This window comes from Ovis aries, chromosome 1 (genome assembly GCF_016772045.2).
Source record: "Ovis aries strain OAR_USU_Benz2616 breed Rambouillet chromosome 1, ARS-UI_Ramb_v3.0, whole genome shotgun sequence".
Taxonomy (NCBI): Eukaryota; Metazoa; Chordata; class Mammalia; order Artiodactyla; family Bovidae; genus Ovis; species Ovis aries.
This window is the reverse complement of record NC_056054.1, coordinates 97,328,811-97,346,073: the sequence shown is the minus strand read 5'-3', so window position 1 is coordinate 97,346,073 and position 17,263 is coordinate 97,328,811. Positions and strand designations below refer to the sequence as shown.

Genomic DNA, 17,263 nt, shown 5'->3' with positions numbered 1-17,263 from the left:
TTCCAAAAGCAATTTGCTTCCGGGCTGGTCCCCAGACATGAGAAATTGCAGTACGAAAAGAAATTTGAGAGATTTACAAGCAATTGAATGGATGCCTTTAGAATGGTGGGGCTGTTTTAGGCTTTGCTATCGTTCCCATTATAAAAAATGTACTGGAAACCTGGGTGAGTGGTGGGCTGGCAAGTATTTTGTTTTCTTTGGGATTATATTATTATGCCAGGATGGATCAGGTGTGTTCCCTGGGGAGTACAGAGAAGTCAAGGTGGAAGTAGCTGTCAGTGAGAAAGGCAGGTAGTAAATATTAGCGGTGTGTAGGCAGCATAAAGAAGGAAGGCACAGGTTCTTTCAGAAAACTGCCAGATTCATTCCTGTGACTGTTTGGAGAATTCACGCAAAGAGATGCAGACCACATAAAGAGATCTTGGTCTGTAATGTTTGCAGAGGGACCTGGCATGTACAGGGAGCCTGGGTGAAAGGATTCACTCAATTAACCAATATGAATAGACTCTTGAGTTGCAATCTAAGAATTGACAACCCATTCATAACATAGTCTGAGTTGGTAGCTTGGGGTTTGGATGAGTATATGGATAGAAGGGATACTTTACAATCTGCAGGTTATAATTATAGTTTCTCACTCACTAAGTACTTAAAGCACAGTATACTACCCAGAATCACTACTAATGCCTTTTTTCACCTGTGATCTTAAGTAAGTTTGGGGGAAGTTTCAAGTTATAGAAACTGCATTGACTAGCTAAAAGAATCATCAGCAAACAACAAATACAAAACAGACAAGCAGAAGGAATTCTGTGAAAACACACAGAGGCATCTTACAGATTCCAAGTGAGAACTGAATAATGAGGCTTTGGGGGGATTAGCGGGAAGTAGAGCCACATGCAGACCATAGGTCACCCAGTTCATGTTCCAACGTTCCAGTGAGATAATTTCATTGGCCCAGCTTGAGCTGAGTGTCTGTTCCTGCTAGAATACAACATGGATTTGGGGGCAGTCCCATTAAACCGCATGGCTTCCTGGGGCCCGCCTTGGTCTCTTGTGGATTAATTGGGATTGTCAATCAAGGGCTAGACACATCTCCTAAAGGTATCCATTTGTAATTAAGGAATATTGAAACCTTTGCCTCATCTGTGGCTAGCAAGGCCGCACAGTCACATTAATCACAGTGACCAGTGTGGTGCGGTGAAGTGTATAGAATCCAGAGAGCTGGGCTCACATCCTAGCTGTGCTGATGTAATTGTACAAGTGCATGATAAAATGAGTGTAACACAAATTGGTTTGGCACTGAAGTGAGAAAATAAAGTTATATCAAGTGGGAAGCAGAGTATTTTGCTCACAATAATGACTTGATACATTTTCAATATAGTAATTATTAATAAATATTCATATAAAGTTTGAGTGAATAAATACTAGGCATTTTGTTGTGGAAATTTCATTTGTTAGTTTATATCCTAATTATCAGGCTTAATATTTAGACTTTTTAAACTGCCAATATATTCTTTTATGATATCCAAATTCATCACTAAATTCATGTTAAGTAATATAATAGTGAGTATTTTTACAGAATAGTGGTAACAGTAGGGATTGGTGTATCTCTACTATTTAGTTACCTGTATCTATAATTAAACTTTCCTGAACATAGTCAAGCTCTACCATTCATCTGGGGAATATACCAGGAGGAAGGCAACATGCCCCAGGAGAAAGCTGTGACTCTGTAAGATTTGTCCTGAACTTTAGCCCTTAATAGTAACAGTATCAAGCTTATAGTGGTAAATACAAGTCCCAAAGTTCTAAGGAAATCTTAAATTTTACCTCTGGAGCACAGTATTGCCATAGTTGTTTTCCTTGAAATGAACGGCAGGCTTCTTTCACGTAACTATTTGTTAAGTACTTAGGTCTGAATAGTCCTGGTTTGTCTGTCAGTTGCTCTGGGATTCTGTGAAAAAAGTTGCAGTTTCAGTTCAGTACTCAGTCACACAACTGCTTTTCCTGGAGGCTGCTCTGTATGTTGGCATGCCACAGAATAGCTTTATGTGTATTTTCTATTTCATCACACAAAACAATAGAGGTATACTCAAGGGTCAAGGTATAATCAAATCGTAAAGTTAATACTTTTGGCAGCTTCATCAAAGTCATTCTTAAGTGAAACTATCTTTTTTGTATTGTTTTAACTGAGTACATGGAGGTGAAGAATAAAAACACTAGTATAGTACAGTTTGGCACTTTCTGGATTCCTGCTAAGATGCCAGCAGTCATACCTCCATTGCTCTTTATTTTTTCAGTAAGATATTTATTGTAATCTAAAGCCATAGCTTTATCATCAAAATGGAAATATGGGAACTGGGTGAAAATTTGGTTGGGTACAGTCTGATATTCTAAAGCAATCATGTCCATGGAGATCAATTAACAAGACATACATAAGCAGTTAATGTTTTAAATTCAAAGATCCAAAATCAGGATTTTTGTCTTCCAACACCAACTCTTCTTCCTCATTCACTACATCTGTCAAGAGTATTATATTTTCCTAGACATCCAGGTATGGTAACTGAATTTCCACGACTTCTCCTTTATTCTCTTCATTGACTCAGTTTCTAAGTGATAAAGACTGTAACTCTTATGACCTCTCACATTCATCCTTTTGCTTTCATCCCTACTGGCATGTCCTTGGCCTTGGGCACCGTTTCTTTAAACCAACTCCATGTCATGGCCTGCCCAGTGTTCTTCTCACATTAATCCATCCCATACCCTTCACATTGACCTTTCATGCCACTCCAAATCATTGGCTTGCTAACCAGGGCCCCTTCATTTATGGGGGGTCCTTCATTATGGGGTCCTTTGTTTATGATTCTCATCTCACCATTTGCCCATGTGTCCCACCCCTGGGGTTAAACAAATCAAAGTACAGCTCTTACTGTGCCTCCTGCTGGCTGTCAGCTGCCTTGCAGATTTCTTCAGTGAGGAGCTACACTTTTTTTTTTTTTAATCGTCAACATTTCTGAAATTAGGAAGCACCTTATATTCAAGGTCATAGAAAACTGTCAGCCTCAGAATTAAGGCAGAAGTGATGACAGGCTCCTTGCTGCCTGTGACTGAGGATTGTTCAGTGTGTAAAAGGGATCAGTTCATCTAATTGTCATTGCAGCTGTATTTTAACTTTGGATCCCTAATTTGTACTTAAAATGAGGCAACATATGCTATAAACTGCTCTGGATACTTGAGGCAAAAGAGATAAAAATCTCTGCCTTCATGGCACATACATCATGAAGAACTGTTGCCAGGTTCTGAAGACTCTGTCACAGGGTCTGATGGACTTTTTTTTTTTTAATCAATGAATTTAATTGCCTCCATTGCTTTTGTAACATTACTGCAAATGCCAACACAATAAAAAAGACAAATAGTGGCTTAGTGTGATTAATATAATCATTTGACCTCATGATACCTTTGACAAGGTCTGGAGCACTGAACTTTCAGAAATGCTACTTTCCTGTATTCAGGGTTGGCTAGATACTCATGAGATTTCCTAACACTCAGCATCACAAACAGAGATCATTGGTGTTTCTGTGCTAATATTGCATGGTTTCTCTCTGCTTTCATCTTTGCAGGTGTTAATTGTGAAATCAATTTTGATGACTGTGCAAGTAACCCGTGTGTCCATGGAGTCTGTATGGATGGTGTTAATCGTTACAGCTGTGTCTGCTCACCAGGATTCACAGGTAATGGTCCTTTTTGTTGGGAGACTCCTTCAGCCCCCTCACTTTGGGAAAAGGGCATCTAAAGGTTAGTTACTTTCAAATAGATCTGACTTCTTCGTCTCTTGGAAGGTTAGAAGGTTGTTTCTGAGCTTCTCTGGCCCAGTTTTTAGGCCTTCCCTGAACTGTAACATGAAGCTTTTCATTAGTTAGGGTTTTTAGGCCATGTGTTTATAGCTGCTTAAAAAGGATTTCTTTTCAGACCATGAGTTTCCATCACTGAGCCTAAGTTATATAGCTTTCATATTTTTCTGTACTTAGTAGTGAATGCCTTCTATAAAGGCATGGCCAAGGTAGAATTCTATGGACACCTTATATGATTTTTTCTGAGTGCTTCCTCTTATAAGTACTTGGCTAAGGTCAAAACTTAGCAAAGCAACCTATTTTTGGCTAGCATAGTGGGTTTTATTTTCTCTCCATGAGGAAGAAAGTAAGTGACTAAAGTAAAACTGGTTATAATTCTTCTTAAATTCTTCTTAATTAAACCCCCAGCTAGAACATTTACATATGCACCATGTGTGTACACACACAGACTCACATACATCTTTTCTCGTATCTTCTCTTGTTGCTAATAAGATTAGCTTTACCTTTTACCTTCCTGATCAGAAAGTACTAGGAGCTACTGAGGAAGTATGAAGCCTCTTTCTGATACATCTATTTGTCAAAGGCACCATCAGAGGGCGTGTAGTGTGCCAGTCCCATTCTTGCTAGACAATGCCACACACAATAAGGCACTTACATCATGATGTTACCATTGCATAAATACCATGTGGTCATTTGCAACCAACGTGAGAAACTTCCCACAGAGCTTTTTAAACTATAATGTCAAAAAGCCAAGAGATGCCTCTTTCTTGCTGGGAACTTAACTCTCTCTGTATTTCACAATCCTTTGCACTGCTTGGTGTGATTGTGGACATGAGAGAGGAACGTTTGTGGCCTACGTGGTCACCGTAATCTCTTTTCAGTGGAGTATCACTCAGAAGACCAGGATGATGAGAGTTCTTATATCTAGTACCCAGCACTGCTGGTGTGGAGCCAGATGTACTTCTGTATCCTGAAATGTGTTACTCCAACATTCAGTGACAGCCAACTGAATTTCTTTCAGACAGAATGGCATATGTATTTGTTTACATAGGTAATAAGAAGAGAATAGCTGCCATTTATTAAGGCTTTGTTTTGAGGTAGGCATTAAATCAAGTGCCTAATCTCATTTAATTGTCACTACTATTATTATTTCTACAGTATTGATGAGAAACCCTGAATTCAGAGAGCTTAAGTAACAGTATCAGTGCACTAGGGCCAGCATTCCACCCCAGGGGTTCTATTTTAGAGTTCAGACTTGACTGGACAGCATAAGTGGGTGCCTGCTGTGGTTTCTTTTTAGATATATGAGCCTTAGACTCAACTTAAATTTTTTAGAAATGTCAGTGAATCATATGCTCTCTCTTTTTAACATTTAGCAAATCAGGAAGGTCATGGAGGGAGGACATAGGCTAAAAATATTCTAAAATAAACTTAAGGTGTAGCATGAAACTGCATAACCAAGGAATGGAATGTTTTGGTTACTGGGTGGTACCCTGTTCTTGGAACTGTTTTCTACGTCTTGTTTGTTCTATTTGTTTTTTCAAGTCAGTTGCTGAAAATATCAGAGGCAACTGTGTTATATGCTCATGACCCATAAATATAAGGGGTTTTAGTCTTGCCTTTATTTTAATACTGTTAACTTTTTATTACAATTTTAATAACAGCTTGAACAGATTTAAGGGAATATTTTTTCAGACAAAATTCTCTGTTCTTCGCAGACCACTTTATACTTACTGATTGAATAGGAAAAGTAAGAAATCATGTGTCACTTCAGTAGACTACTTTTCAGTAGTATTAACTACTTTTTCAGTTTCACATTCATGTCCATTATTTTGCTGACTTCTCAGAACAGTCCGTAAAAGTAGATAGGTTCTTACATTTAGATCTTTAATCCATTTTGAGTTTATTTTTGTGTGCGGTGTTAGGAAGTGATCTAGTTTCATTCTTTTACAAGTGGCTGACCAGTTTTCCCAGCACCACTTGTTAAAGAGATTGTCTTTACTCCATTGTATATTCTTGCCTCCTTTGTCAAAGATAAGGTGTCCATATGTGTGTCGATTTATCTCTGGGCTTTCTATTTTGTTCCATTGATCTATATGTCTGTCTTTGTGCCAGTACCATACTGTCTTGATGACTGTGGCTTTGTAGTAGAGCCTGAAGTCAGGCAAGTTGATTCCTCCAGTTGGATCAGAAACTATAAAACTCCTAGAGGAGAACATAGGCAAAACACTCTCAGACATAAATCACAGCAGGATCCTCTATGATCCACCTCCCATAATTCTGGAAATAAAAGCAAAAATAAACAAATGGGATCTAATTAAAATTAAAAGCTTCTGCACAACAAAGGAAAATATAAGCAAGGTGAAAAGACAGCCTTCTGAATGGGAGAAAATAATAGCAAATGAAGCAACTGACAAACAACTAATCTCAAAAATATACAAGCAACTTATGCAGCTCAACTCCAGAAAATAAACGACCCAATCAAAAAATGGGCCAAAGAACTAAATAGACATTTCTCCAAAGAAGACATACGGATGGCTAACAAACACATGAAAAGATGCTCAACATCACTCATTGTTAGAGAAATGCAAATCAAAACCACAATGAGGTACCACTTCACACCAGTCAGAATGGCTGCGATCCAAAAATCTGCAAGCAATAAATGCTGGAGAGGGTGTGGAGAAAAGGGAACCCTCCTACACTGTTGGTGGGAATGCAAACTAGTACAGCCACTATGGAGAACAGTGTGGAGATTCCTTAAAAAATTGCAAATAGAACTACCTTATGACCCAGCAATCCCACTTCTGGGCATACACACCAAGGAAACCAGAATTGAAAGAGACACATGTACCCCAATGTTCATCGCAGCACTGTTTATAATAGCCAGGACATGGAAACAACCTAGATGTCCATCAGCAGATGAATGGATAGGAAAGCTGTGGTACATATACACAATGGAGTATTACTCAGCCGTTAAAAAGAATTCATTTGAATCAGTTCTGATGAGATGGATGAAACTGGAGCCGATTATACAGAGTGAAGTAAGCCAGAAAGAAAAACACCAATACAGTATACTAACACATATATATGGAATTTAGGAAGATGACAATGACGACCCTGTATGCAAGACAGGGAAAGAGACACAGATGTGTATAGCAGACTTTTGGACTCAGAGGGAGAGGGAGAAGGTGGGATGATTTGGGAGAATGACATTCTAACATGTATACTATCATGTAAGAATTGAATCGCCAGTCTATGTCTGACGCAGGATGCAGCATGCTTGGGGCTGGTGCATGGGGATGACCCAGAGAGATGTTATGGGGAGGGAGGTGGGAGGGGGGTTCATGTTTGGGAACGCATGTAAGAATTAAAGATTTTAAAATTTAAAAAATAAAAAACTAAAAAAAAAAAAAAAGTAGATAGGTTGTAAATGAAACCAAAAGCACAAGTAACAAAAACTAAAATGAACTTCTGAGGGGCAAAAAAAAACAATATGTTGAAAAGCTAACCTACAGAGACGGATAAAAATATATGCAAAATATGTGTCTAACAAAAAGTTAATATCCAAAATATATAAAGAATCATACAACTCAATAGTAAAGAAGCAAATAATTCAATTAAAAATTGGACAAATAACAAATTCAGGATAGTGACAAATGTTAACTACACTTATTGTAGTGATCATTTTTCAGTATACACAAATATCACATCATTATGCTGTACACCTGAAATTAATAATGTTACATGTCAATTATACAACCTACTCCAGTATTCTTGCCTTGAGAATTCCATGGACAGAGGAGCCTGGTAGTCTACAGTCCATGGGGTTGCAAAGAGTCAGACACAACTGAGCGACTAACACTTTAAAAATGAAAACACGTTAGTTAGGAGTCGGAAACCCAATTTTAGAAAATATTACTGGAAAATTCCCAATAATTTCCAGATATAAGATACTGGTAATGTTTACTCTGGTTCTCAGAGCTACATGATTTAACCACATTCTGATTATATTTTTAGGCTGTAAATCATTTTTATCTTTTGAAATCCAGTATCAACTGAAGCAGGTAAAGTTTTACAAGCTTTATAATCCATGATGAGTAGCTAGCAATATAGCTAATCCTCATCACAGTATCATTATGCAGCTGTATAAAATCGCCAAATTCAATGAAAAAATAATAGATTCGAGGTTTGCAATCTCGTCTTTCTTTCAGTCTCTTACAGGATTTTCTAATCAGAAGCAAAGTGAATAAGTATTTATAAATTATAAATTTATAAATGCTGAACACACAGTTGTTTCTGGTTCTCCAGCCATTAGTGAAGGCACACTGCTAAGCACAGAGGAGCACTGGGTTATGGGAAAAGTGGTAGACAGTGAGCTCATGCCTTTAAAAGGGTTTAAGGTATGGTCAGGGACCCAGACTGCATACATCGGAAGATGACTAAAGACTAGGGAAGTAGTTAGAAGCAAGGTATACACGTTCAGAAAAGTATGAGCGATGAAGGAAAACAGATGTTTAGAATCGGGGGAAAATGGGCAAAGGACATTGTTTTTCCAAAGAAGACATATAGATGGCCAACAGGTACAGGAAAAGATGCTCAGCATCACTAGTCATTGGGAAAATGAAAATCAAAACCATAGTGAAATATCACGTCACACCTGAAAGATTGGTTGTTATCAAAAAGATAAGAGATAACAAATGTTTGTGAGGGTGTGGGAAAAGGGGAACTCTCATGCATTGTTGATCTGAATATAAAATGTTACAGTTATTAGGGAAAACAGTATGGCAGTTGTCAAAAAATTAAAAATTGAGCTACCATAAGGTCCAGGAATTCTACAGTTGTGTATCTAAAGGAATTGAAATCAATATTTCAAGAGGAGTTTGTATTTGCACACACCCATGTTCATAGCAGCATTATTCACAATAGTCAAGATATCAAAACAACCAGAGTGTCCATCAAATGGATGAATGAGTAAAGGATACCTTGTATGTACAGAGTGGAATATAATTCAGCCATGAGAGAGGGGGAAATCCTGACATTTGTGACAACATGAATGGAACTTGAGGACATTAAGTGAGATGAATCAGGCAGTGAAAGACAAATACTGTATGGTATCACTTGATGCAGAATATTAAAAAGCCAAACTCGGGAAAGCAGAGAGTAGAATGCTGTCTATCAGGGTCTAGGCTGGGAGGGTAGCGGATTGGGGAGATATTGTTTAAGGGTGCAAATTTGCAACTACTAGATAAATAAGTTCTGATTGAATGCATAGCATAGTGATTATAGTCAGCAATACTGCATTATAAACTTTCAAATTGCTGAGAGAGTAGATCTTAATTGTTTTTACCACAAAAAGAAGTGATGGTTATGTGACATGATAGAAGTGTTCACTAACTGCGGAGGTAATCATATTGCAATATATAAAATATATCAAACCAACACATCATATACCTTAAACTTACACAATGTTATATGTCAATCATGTCTTAATTTTAAAATTAACAAACTTAGGGAATTTTTATTATCTTCATTTAACAAATAAGGCAACTGAAAGAGCTTATTGTGTCCATGGTCTTAGCTAGTGGACTTCCCTGGTGGCTCAGATGGTAAAGTGTCTGTCTACAGTGCGAGAGACCCGGGTTCAATCCCTGGGTTGGGAAGATCCCCTGGAGAAGGAAATGGCAATCCACTCCAGTATATTGCCTGGAAAATCCCATGGACTGAGGAGCCTGGAAGGCTACAGGTCTTAGCTAGTGAGTCTCACTGTTAGGACTGTGAGTTCCCAGAAGGCAGGCACCTCCCTAATTGTCTTTTTAGCCAGCATTTTCTAAAACTGTGTAGCACTCAGGGAGCACTTAGAAAATATTGCTGAATGAATGACCAGCACTCACATATGGAACCTCTGACATCCAACACTAGACTCTTGAGTCTGCACTGTACCATGCTTTCATTCATTAAATACTAATTTGTTAGGCATCAACCTACACGATAAGAAACATTGGCTAATTTCTCATTCAGTAGTTACTGAGCCCAGCAAGGTACATAGTCTTGTGCTGGGAGTTCATGAAATGCTGGGATTTCCGATGCTACTTAAAGGATGAGAATTTGCTAGTGAAGCAGCTGCGGTTCACCAGGTAGACTATACAAAGGGGCACTTAACCCTCTCAGCTAAAGATGACTTGAAACTTGATTCTGCTGAGAGCTTTAAAAGCAAATAAAGAAAATGTGAGAAGTGTGACTTCTGAGAATATTTTTCCCAAGAAAAGACAGAATTGAAAAAACTTTTTCATTACATTCTCCACAGGATTTCAGACAGAGGATAGTGCTGTAGTTGAAGACTTGTGGCTCTTATCTCGATGCCAGTGGCAAACATCTAAAAAAAAAAAAAAATCAGAAGTTGAAGCTAAGAAAGTAGTATTGTAGAATCGGTTATTAATGAAATACTTAAAAGGAAAACAGCAACTACTATCAGATTATGGGTTTTTTACCACACGAACCATCAATAATGATTTAGAGTAGTAGAGAGTGAAAAAATGTTAATACCCATACTTTAAAAGGGTGTGTATCTATTTCATTTGGAATTTCCTGTTCTAATTGTAGGGTTACTCTTTCTTAAATAAAAATGCCTGGTTTTATATGAATCAGAAAATTGTATTCTTTGAAATTTATAATTCCTTCATAGCAGTTACTTGTCACCACTCATTTACAGAATTATGGGTTATTTTAAAATTTTATATCATTTTGGAATATATAGTTAAATATCATTTATTCAAAACTTAAAGCAAAACTCATATGTAACTGGCATACTTTATTCCACTTTATAGCAGACATCTTTTCAAAGTCCAATCTTGGGTATGTTTTAGAGGAACATATACATTTCAATTTCATATATTCTGAACATTTACGTTATAACGATGAAATAATAATTGTCTACATCAGAATTTCTCAAAATGTAGTATCTGAAACACCTATATTATTTAAAATGTTACTTTGAAGCAGTAAGGATCTTCTTTAAAAACAAGTACTTTTAGCAATCCTTGCACATTAAAATTTAAGAACTACTGATCTATATTGAGAGACCCTGAATTGTTTTCTCAGTGATCAGAGAACAATAAAATTATATTTAGGTTTCTCTTCTTCCTGAGCCAGAAAATAGATTAATACAATTATAAAAGTTAAAACAAATGGCTTTTCTTTTTAAGCAACTTAATCATTAATAGTGATTCAGTGTTAATCACTGAACATTCCTGTTAATTGAGATTTACCATATATAGAAATGTAAAAGATTGACTAACTCTTACGAGAATGAAGGCAGTAAACCAGCTGACAACAGTGATAAGAAAAGCTTGAGAGTTCTCCAAACAGCAGCAGTAAGAGGAGCAGCCAACTCTGGTTGCATTTGATGTTCTCTTTGAATATTTGATGCAAAGTTTCCCCATTTCTAAACTGGAGTGAAGAAACACATGTCGAAACACTACAACACCGTCCCAGTATTTTGTTAACTTTGTTAAATTATCAAAGTAGAATGCTCTCTGCTCCTTCCTTGCGTGGCACTAAGTGCTATTGGATGTCTTATTCCTTAAGTCTTGACATTTGGTGCCCACAGCATTTTATAGTCTAGGCAGGTAAATGTATCTGTACAATAGATCTCATGGTCCTGGGTCTATTCCCTAAGCATTTTGGATTTGACAGAAACTGTCCCCCTTCTCTACAGGGCAGAGATGTAACATTGACATTGATGAGTGTGCCTCCAATCCCTGTCGCAAGGGTGCAACGTGCATCAATGATGTGAACGGTTTCCGCTGTATCTGCCCTGAGGGGCCCCACCATCCCAGCTGCTACTCACAGGTGAACGAGTGCCTGAGCAATCCCTGTGTCCACGGAAACTGTACTGGGGGCCTCACTGGGTGAGTAGCTGTTGTGTATTCATCGTTTCTTATTGACCCGTGTCGAGCCAGTTGAGTTTTAGTACTGGCCATACCCTGTAGCAGTTAGTCAGGACCTGAGCTGAGACTAGGCTGAAGAGTCTTCCAAGTCACCACTTTCTTCCCTGCCTTCCATGACTGAGTAGATGGAAAGTAAGGAGGAATGTTTCATTCCTCGTGTGGGTAGTCAGCACATGGGAGGAGTCCAGGGTTATTTTCTGAGTCTTTAGTTGTGCTTTTAGTACTAACTGCAAGATTGCGTTCTGAGGGATATTCTGTTTGACTTAACCTCCTGCTTAAAGAAAACCCAACTCTGTTTCATAATGATACCAGTGGGTACCACTGAAGTAGAGCTGGTCTCAGCTAGCTAGAATCTTGGCCCTGATGAAGTGTTCACAGCTGGCAAGCCCCTGAGAGTTGTGTAATGTGTTGGCAAGTAATTTTCTAGAATCACAGAGTGTGACGTTTGGTTCCATGAGATAGTCTTGTGCTCTTGCTATGCTTGCCAGAGGATGGGACTTTGGCCAAGACTTAGCATTTGCCATGCTTACAACAGGTGAAAAAGTGAAGAGTACATTTAGAGGTAAATGGGAAATTAAGTGATTTCTAAGCTGAATTAACTCAGTATTCCTGTTTCAGAGTATAGCAGCCTTCAAAGCATCCCAACCCATTTACTTTTTTTAAAAAAGAATCACCAGACAAGGAGGCTGTTATCTCCCGATATTACATTCTAAGTGCTAATGGTGTCCAAATTGTGAACAACATGCATACATTTCAGATACCTTCATTTTTGTTCCATTTCCTGCTCAGTACCCTTGGTGCTTTCTGGGGGCAGGGTTTCAGGTCAGAACAAACCACGTCTCAGAAGTCAAACATCCCAGGAGCTCTTCGGGGTCACTTGGAGTCTCTGATACTACCCTGCTTTCTGAGTATCTGTTTTACACCAGAAACAAGTGATCTAAGGTTTCTTTACATTTATTTAGCAGAAAAGAAACTGCAAATTTATCAATGTCAATGTGTCTTTCAGATTGTCCCAATTTGTTGTACCAGCCACTCTTTACATATGAAAGGCCACTAAACTTACTTAATTTTTCCAGCATTTTTGTGGGCCAGAAAGCTGTGTTTACGAAATACTCCAGATGGGCCCACATGATTCACAAGGTAACCCAAGTGTAGGTTTGAAGAGGAACAGAAATGAGATTAGCCCACCCAGGAGCTCCTTGATCCTTCCTTTCTTCAGAATTTTGCATTTCAACTGTGACTTAATTGTACATTCATACCACAACTGTAACTTATTTCTGTCTTCTTTCAGATACAAGTGCCTCTGTGATGCAGGCTGGGTTGGCATCAACTGTGAAGTGGACAAAAATGAATGTCTTTCTAATCCATGCCAGAACGGGGGAACTTGTGACAATCTGGTGAATGGATACAGGTGTACTTGCAAGAAGGGCTTTAAAGGTGACGCAGAAGTGCATATTTTTAAGTCCTTTTTCTGCCTTTTTGTTGGTACATACAGCTTGACTCACTTCTTTCTTTCCCCTTTTCCTACTCATTCATACAGCAACCTTAATTTGAGCACTTATTATTTATAGGGCAGTTGGAGAATAAAAACATAAATTTAAACATGGATTCTATTTTCAGACTAGCAGAGAGGTGAGCTCTTGAAACTATCATTTAAGGTGAGCAACTAGAGCTCCACTCATACAACTTTGGACATTTTAATTGGGTATTCTAATTGTAAGCTCCAGTGTAGGCTTGATTCTGTGATAATTCAAAAGAGATATTGGTAGAAGAATGAAAATCTTGTTTTACTGTAATGGTAGCAATAATATCATGGGAGAATCCATGTATTTAAAACCTTTCCAACAAGTTCTATTAAACATTGAGATATTCTTAGATGATACATAGTCACCTATGACCTTCTGGAAAAATGCATAGTAGTGAGTATTGTGTAGAATCACTTTTTGAGTTGTCTCTGTTACATTTCTCCTGTCACTTTTTTCTTTAACCCTTGAGAGAGAAACCTGTGGGTAAATCATGCATATTTATACTCCTTGACCATATAGTCATTTATTTCACAACTCAAAGTTGTGCCACGCTACTAGGATAGATCAATATATTTCAGGGTCACTTTATTTGATAACTTGACATTTTTCTAAGATCATATTTTAGTCATTAACTTTTTGTCATTCAGATATATAACATCTGTAAAGATACTTACAGATTTAAAAGCACTGTTATTCCTTTGTCTCTTTGAGACTTGCTGATTGACAAAATAAATATCAAAATAGTTCACAGTCATATGTCTAGTGATTAACAGAGTACAATTTGAACTCAGACCTCTATACTCTTAAACCATTATTTTCTTTTTATACATGGCTATAGTTCCTCAGTTTTAAGACTCTGTGTCAGGCCCTATTGCAGGTATAAAGATGGTGGCATTTGGTAATATCCTGTCCCCATGAATGCTTCCTTACTTTTCTCTTTTTTCATAGTGGGAGTAGATTTTGTGTCTTGGATCAGGGGGAAGAGCTTTGTGACTTCAGAAAACACCACCACATTGATGGTAGATACTATGCATTTGAAAAAGTGGGCATAAATCAAGAAGCTTTGATTAACTGTTCAAATATTTTATCCCTTGATAATTTCTAGCCTATTTTTAAGCCCTGACCAGATACTTTGTATAGAAGCCTCTATTTAGATATAGCAGTAGCTTTTTACCCTAGTGAACTTCTTGGTCCATTATAGAGAAATTACTTGTATTTGGACATTCATTAAACTTTCAAGCTATTAGAATATATTGTTCTTCCATTCATGTTTTGATTAAGCAGTTTTACTGACTGACTGTATGTCAGGGACTTTACACTGAAATGAATGAACAGGTGTTTCAGTGGCTTGAAGAAATTAATGCAGTTTCTGAGGTGTTTAATGTTTACCCCTGAGAGTATTGCTTAGTAATTGAGATATTGAGGAGGCTAACAGAAAGTTTCACTGTCTTTGATTTTCCCCCCTTTTTGTGTGCAGGCTATAACTGCCAGGTGAATATTGATGAATGTGCTTCGAATCCATGTCTGAACCAAGGAACCTGCTTTGATGACGTAAGCGGTTATACTTGCCACTGTGTGCTGCCGTACACAGGTGAGTTCTGGGGTCCAGGGGCTGGAAGGGATGCTCGGTCTTGTCTTGTCGTTCCAAACCTCAGAGTCTCAGAGATGGGGTCTGTGGGGGCAGTGATGCTGCCCTGAGGAATCACTCCCTGATCACCTTTCCTGCCCTCACTGTCTAGGTCGTCCACTCTGAGAAAACACTGTGGCCTCTCTACATGGACGTGGTGGGGATGCTTGTTTGCCTTTATTTTTTAGGGTTTGAAAAAAATTGTTTAATTATACGTGTCTTGAATTGATACATAGCTGATGGTTTAGTCATTATCTGAATGGACTATATGGCCTGTCCTCTTGGTCTTTATTTTGCCAACACAACAGTTACCACTTATTGGTTCTTTACTAAATGCCAGACACTTTATGTATTTTGGAGTATTTGCTCCAGTGCTCACAGTAATTCTATAGAGCAGAGGTTCCTATTCCTGTCACCATTTTATACATGAGGAAGCTGAGGCAAAGAGAGGTTACTTGCTGAAGGTCACATAGGTAAGTAGTAAATCTAGGATTTGTCCCTGAGTCTTTGAATCCAAAGCTTGTCCTCTTAACTGTCATTCCTCTCCTCACATTGATTGCCACTGCGTCCTCTGCAGAGAGGCACTGCCCCTTGGATGGCGATCACACACAGAAGACACGGATGTGACTTCATTTCGTATCAGGTGACTTTGTTTCAGGTGGTGTTACAGGAGTGTGCTTGGACGTTTCCCTGTATTCTCCCGCCTCATTACTGCCATCTTGTGACTGGTTTTATTCGTGTGGCTCACTCGCCTCATGTCATTCATTTAATGGCTTTGCATGTTTCTCCAATGCCTTGCATGAGGCAGGAGCATGGCTGAGTTCTTACTCCCCGGAGTCTTGGCCTGTTGATAGTAGCTGTTGCTAGTGACTCTAGGCTGTTTAGAGTGGCCGGATGCATGACTGTTTTTCCTGAAAGACTTGATACTGCATTGCTGTCTTTGTCACCTCTTTAGAAGGAACATTCATGCAGACAAACTGCATTTAGCCATCCTGACTGAAAAAGTCAAAGTTATTGGAGATCCATAGCTATCCCCAGACAGTCTAAATAATGTCATTCCATAGCCATAGCAGTCACATTTGTTGGAACTGAGCAGATCATGTCATTTACAACCATAAAGACTGAGAATTGATGGTAGTAGGGAGATATAAGCAGGTGTCATTATGCTTTGACATATTAGAGGCTTATCTGAATGTGACTAAAGTACATAGCTCATTGGGAAGATATTTGCCTTCTTGCTATTCAACAGTGTAAGAATATCTGATTATATGCTGGCTCTTGGTTTTTCTACATATTAGGATCTTATTAAAAAGAATTCACTATGTGTGACCTCTGGGAAATTATATTAGATATTACAGACTAAAATTTCAATGCTGAGTGCTGCTAAGGGTTCTGAGTGTCATTGAATTTGGCCAGCATGAAGGGAGCTGAGCAACGTTGCCTTTCCTTGTGAACCACTGTTCTGACCAGACACATTAAGAACTTGTTAGGGGAACTTCCCTGGTGATCCAGTGGTTAAAACTTCATATTCCAGTGCAGCGGAAACAGGCTTGATCCCTGGTTGGGAGCTAAGATCCCACTGCCTCATGGCCAAAAAGCCAAAACATAAAACAAAAGCAATTTTGTAACAAATTCAATAAAGACTTTAAAAATGGTCCACATTGGACTTCCCTGGTGGTCCAGCAGTTAAGAATCCATTTGCCAACGTGGGGGACACGAGTTTGATCCTTGGTCCAGGAAAATCTCACATGCCTCGAGGCAGCTAAGCCCGTATGCTGCAACTTCTAAAGCCCATACGCATAGAGCCCGTGCCCCCCAACAGGAGAAGCCCTGCAGTGAAAAGCCTGCTATTCGCTGCAACTAGAGAGTAGCCCCTACTTGCCACAAGGCCTGTGTGCAGCAACAAAGACCCAGTGCACCCCAAAATAAATTAATTGTAAAAACAGTCCTGGGACTTCCCAGGTGGTACCAGTGGTAAAGAACTTGCCTGCCAGTGCAGGAGACATAAGAAACACAGGTTTGATCCCTGCATGGAGAAGATCCCTGAAGAAGGAAAGGCAACCCATTCCAGTATTCTTTCCTGGAGAATCCCATGAACAGAGAAGCCTGGTGGGCTACAGCCCATGGAGTTGCCAAGAGTTGGACACAACTGAAGCGACTTAGCAGTAGCACAAAAAATGGTCCACATCAAAAAGAACCTTTTAAGAAAAGAAAAAATGGTTGGGGACATTGATGAAAATTTGTGGTAATATTTTTTTCTTTTTGAATGCAAAGTTTTAAGATAAAATTTTAAATTGAGTTAGTTGTAACTTGACCTTA

General features: G+C 38.6%; 1 protein-coding gene across 6 annotated transcripts in view; it reads left to right on the top strand.

Moving 5' to 3' along the window:
• The window catches only part of NOTCH2 (notch receptor 2), a 212,622-nt gene that overhangs the window by 156,920 nt on the left and 38,439 nt on the right, over positions 1-17,263 (top strand). For all 6 annotated transcript variants that reach the window (XM_060401816.1, XM_060401813.1, XM_004002392.6 and 3 more), the window contains 4 exons: positions 3,615-3,725; positions 11,560-11,752; positions 13,083-13,228; positions 14,795-14,908. In XM_060401816.1, the coding sequence (XP_060257799.1) occupies positions 3,615-3,725; positions 11,560-11,752; positions 13,083-13,228; positions 14,795-14,908 (564 nt within the window). The remainder of the gene's footprint in view (positions 1-3,614; positions 3,726-11,559; positions 11,753-13,082; positions 13,229-14,794; positions 14,909-17,263) is intronic.